This window comes from Chelonoidis abingdonii, chromosome 1 (genome assembly GCF_003597395.2).
Source record: "Chelonoidis abingdonii isolate Lonesome George chromosome 1, CheloAbing_2.0, whole genome shotgun sequence".
NCBI classification, from domain to species: Eukaryota; Metazoa; Chordata; order Testudines; family Testudinidae; genus Chelonoidis; species Chelonoidis abingdonii.
Window position 1 is genome coordinate 6,731,896 of NC_133769.1, and position 4,049 is coordinate 6,735,944.

General features: G+C 43.6%; 1 protein-coding gene across 1 annotated transcript in view; it reads left to right on the forward strand.

The window, feature by feature from the left end:
- The window catches only part of RBM17 (RNA binding motif protein 17), a 22,380-nt gene extending 18,535 nt beyond the window's left edge, over positions 1-3,845 (forward strand). The window contains exons 9-12 of the mRNA XM_032773582.2: positions 818-894; positions 1,447-1,545; positions 1,914-1,986; positions 2,143-3,845. Of these exons, the coding sequence (XP_032629473.1) occupies positions 818-894; positions 1,447-1,545; positions 1,914-1,986; positions 2,143-2,246 (353 nt within the window). The 3' untranslated portion in view covers positions 2,247-3,845. The remainder of the gene's footprint in view (positions 1-817; positions 895-1,446; positions 1,546-1,913; positions 1,987-2,142) is intronic.
- The last annotated feature ends 204 nt before the right edge of the window (positions 3,846-4,049 follow it).

The window sequence follows — 4,049 nt, forward strand, 5'->3', positions numbered from 1 at the left end:
TCCTTGTCCCCTGACCACCCCCTCCAGGAACCCCACGCCCTCCCAGGACCCCACCCTCTATCCAGACCCGCTCCCTGTCCCCTGACTGCCCCAGCCCCTATTCATACCCCTGCCCTCTGACAGGCCCCCTGGGACCCTCACACCTATCTAACCCCCACTGTTCTCCATCCCCTGATTGCCCCCCCATCCAACCGCCCCCTGTCCCCTGACTGCCCCCGGAACCCCCTGCTCCTTATCCAACCCCCCAACTTCCCACCCCCTTACATGCTGCTCAGAGCAGCAGGACTGGCAGCCACACTGCCCAGCCGGCCATGCTGCCAAGCTGCTCAGCAGGAGCTTGCAGCCCTACTGCCCAGAGCGCTGGCAGCACGGCTGCAGGGTAGGGGCTAGCCTCCCTGGCAGGGAGCTCAAGGGCCGGGCAAGACGGTCCCGCGGGTGGTAGTTTGCCCACCTCTGCTTTATAGTCATGGTTGAAATCATGCTTTCTGAGCAGAGTCCCCTGATCTGAAGTCTGGTGAACCTTAGAAGATCGGGTATCTGTTAAAATTCACTGAGGATTATTGGCAAATATATTGCCTGTATTTCAGCTTGGTATTTGTGCTTTCATAGTGATCTGAACAGCCTGTAAAAATGGAGCCAATTGTTTGAGTAATTACAAGTAGCCATGAAGTGACTTGGTTCAGTGAAAGGCTGTTACTTAGAGACTACATTTAGTGGTTTGTAACTGAATGCAGCTATTGGAACAGTTCACTGTATGCCCCCCAATGAACATGTTTTAAAAATTTTTAACATGTACCATTATTTACTCTTTTTATAGTCGATGCATCCAAGAAATCCGATTCGAATCCATTAACAGAGATTCTAAAGTGCCCAACAAAAGTGGTCTTACTGAGGGTGAGTCAGGGGGACATTTAACTTCACATCTTGTAATATATGCCGTGTGTTTCAATTTTAGTGCTCAAACCCCTTCCACCTGTTACAAAAGTGCCATGAGATGCAAACTACTTTTCCCAACACATGGTGCACTCTGGTCACATTCTTGTCCTGCTGTGTTGTTGGAAAACACCTGATAGTTGCCATAATACCTGTGATTATTAGTCTTGATGTGTCTAGCGTGGGGACTGAAGAGAAATTTTTTTTGCCGTTTCAAAGTACATTGAAAGTACAATGTTTTGTTCAATAACTTGTGATAACACAGCTGATCTGTGCTGTATTAACCAGTTAATATGATTTTGGGACATACAAAGGAAACAATAACTCAAGGATAGCCTGTTAATACCAGGGAGTTGACTAGCACCATATGATTCTAGAATGAGTGGCCTATGATTTGATGAACTGACACTTATAACTCATTTATAGTTTCACTGTAATGCTCCCCCTGGTGGCAAGATGCAACCGTTGTTTAGCATCCATCTGTTGAATTGGTTTTCCTTCTTTTACTTGCAGAACATGGTAGGTGCTGGAGAGGTTGATGAAGATCTAGAAGGTGAAACCAAGGAAGAATGTGAAAAATATGGCAAGGTTGGGAAATGTGTCATCTTTGAGGTAGGAATTAATTTACCTCTTTCTCCACCACATCTATAAATGCTTAACTTTTCAGATCAGGAAGTAGGCAAAAACTCTGAGCTGGGCGTTCTCGAGACTGTTCGGTTCTTGCTGCGATAGCCACGCCTTGTACATCATGTTATTGTAAAGTTTGGCATCTAGCAGTGTATGGCTATAGACCTGCTCCAATCAACAGCCTTTTCCTACAGAGAAGTGGGACTCAGCCTTGGTTATACTGAGCACCACACGCAACTCGATGGGACCACACCTGGTGGCTGTGTGTTTTTAAATCCTACCTGATTTTCCTATAAAGCCCAACAATTCATAGCTGTATTTTGACCATTCTGATCAACTATCTCTTTTGTCAGATTCCTGGTGCCCCTGATGATGAAGCAGTGAGAATATTTTTGGAGTTTGAGAGAGTTGAATCAGCAATTAAAGGTCAGAGTTGCATTGTAATTCCCTGCTAATTTTCAAAAGTTGATTTTTAAAAATAGTTTGTTTGTTTGTTTGTTTTTTTTAAGCAGGACTGTCTTTAGCTTGAGAATTGCTTATCTTACTCGGTGTTTAATGACCTGTTTTTGGCTTGGATTCCAGCTGTGGTGGATCTGAATGGAAGATACTTTGGTGGACGAGTGGTGAAGGCTTGTTTCTACAACCTGGATAAGTTCAGAGTACTGGATCTGGCAGAGCTAGTCTGATTTAAGGACCTAGGTCAAGCTGTCACCATGCCAGCAGCCGTGTTTTCAGCTGGAGGCTGGGAGTAGAGAGGAGATGGCAGCATTCCTAGCAAACTGGAAACAAGCCCCCTTGAATGGTTTTTTCACATTCATTGTGACTGACGTTTATTTTTTGTTTTGTTTTTTACGTATAAATCCTTTGAAAGATTCACATCTGTGTGTTTTGATTGCACAAGTTCTGTTTATTGGTCTGGAATCCTGGTTTTTTGGGGTTTTTTTGGTAGTGTTCAATTAATTGCACTCTCTTGAAACCCACCACTGCTGAGCCGTTTTCTTTTTCTGGCTTCCTTGTTCTACTGCTGTAATATGGAGCGCATCATGTGACATCGGCTGTGAGCAGCAAGCTTTGGAAAAGAACTGTGGGCTGGGATATTTTTCTTTTCTGGTGCTTCGTGGCAGAATATCTACTCAGCTCATACACCTCCAGTTTCCCCAATCCAAAGTAATTTGGGGACTCCGGACAGGCAGCAGCTTCTCTGTTCTCTTCTGACTCATTAAGGACTTGTTTTAGGGGAAATCCTTTGCATACTAGAATGCAGAGAAAAGTACCAAGAAAAGAATATGAAATTCTTATTCCTCCCCCTAGACAAAACTCATACATTAAACCCATGAGAGCCGGGAGAGAGAACTTTATGCAACTAGCCATCCAGAGCTGGAGACCTATGTATGAACCCCAGTTTACATTTGGCGTGAAGGTCTCCAAGTGGACACTTCATCAAACTGCCATGCTATCAGGTGGCCATCTTTGCTTGGTCCAGGATTGATATATTAGGAGAGTTATAGGTCAGTAGTGAGGGGCGTGTAAAGTTGGGGGAAGCTGTTTTCTTCTTGCTTGGTTCTAGCCAGAGTCATCTGTGTTTTCACTTCCACTGAACACCAAATCTGTCCACTAATTGTTTTTTTAAGTGGCATGGTTATGGTACTTGCAGCTCTGTTTAAGTCTCATTAAATCTAGTAAACGTTTTTTAAGGACTGAGCATTTGAACTTATCTTGCAATATTATGTGAGCTGTATCCGTAAAGAATCCGTGTATCAGAATCCAAAAGACTGGGAAGAGTTGGATACAAAGAACACTAAAACTCATCTGTCTCACATTGACTTGTACATAAAAGCTTACTCCAATGTTTTGTGAAAGAACTAATGCCTTGGGCTCGGGGCCGTGTGTGTGTGTGTGTGTGTGTGTGTGTGTGTGTGTGTGTGTGTGAGAGAGAGAGAGAGAGAGAGAGAGACTGAGGGGGAGGGAGAGGGCACCCTGGATCACAGTATAAGTGCCAGTAATCACACAAAGGTTTAAAATGGATACCAGCTTCAAGAGCCTTTTAGCTTGCTGGATGGTGAGATACTTGGATGTCTTTTCCCCATGTATAAATGTATTTTTATGAGTGTAGGCCAGTAGTTGATCAGTGTTGTGAATATCTTGTGTTGCTGCATTTTTTCAGCTGATCCCTTAAAAAACAAGCACCTTGATCTTGCTGGGTTGTTTTTACTTATGATATTTTTATCTATATACTTTCCAGCAATCTCTGTATGAACTTTGTGTCCTGATGTACAAGCTTTTTTTTTTTTTTTTAGAAAAAAACCCTGTATTCTACCTAGTGTGTCTGCTCCTTCGCTATTTTAAATGTGGCTTTTTCTATCCTTCAGGACATAAACTCCAAATCAGTCACCTGCACATTGTGTTTTGGACTGTTAAGCACACTGTCTCTTGGTGGCGATGGTTGGGATCTGCTCTTACAAAACCTTGACTGCAGAGAGGAAGGAGTT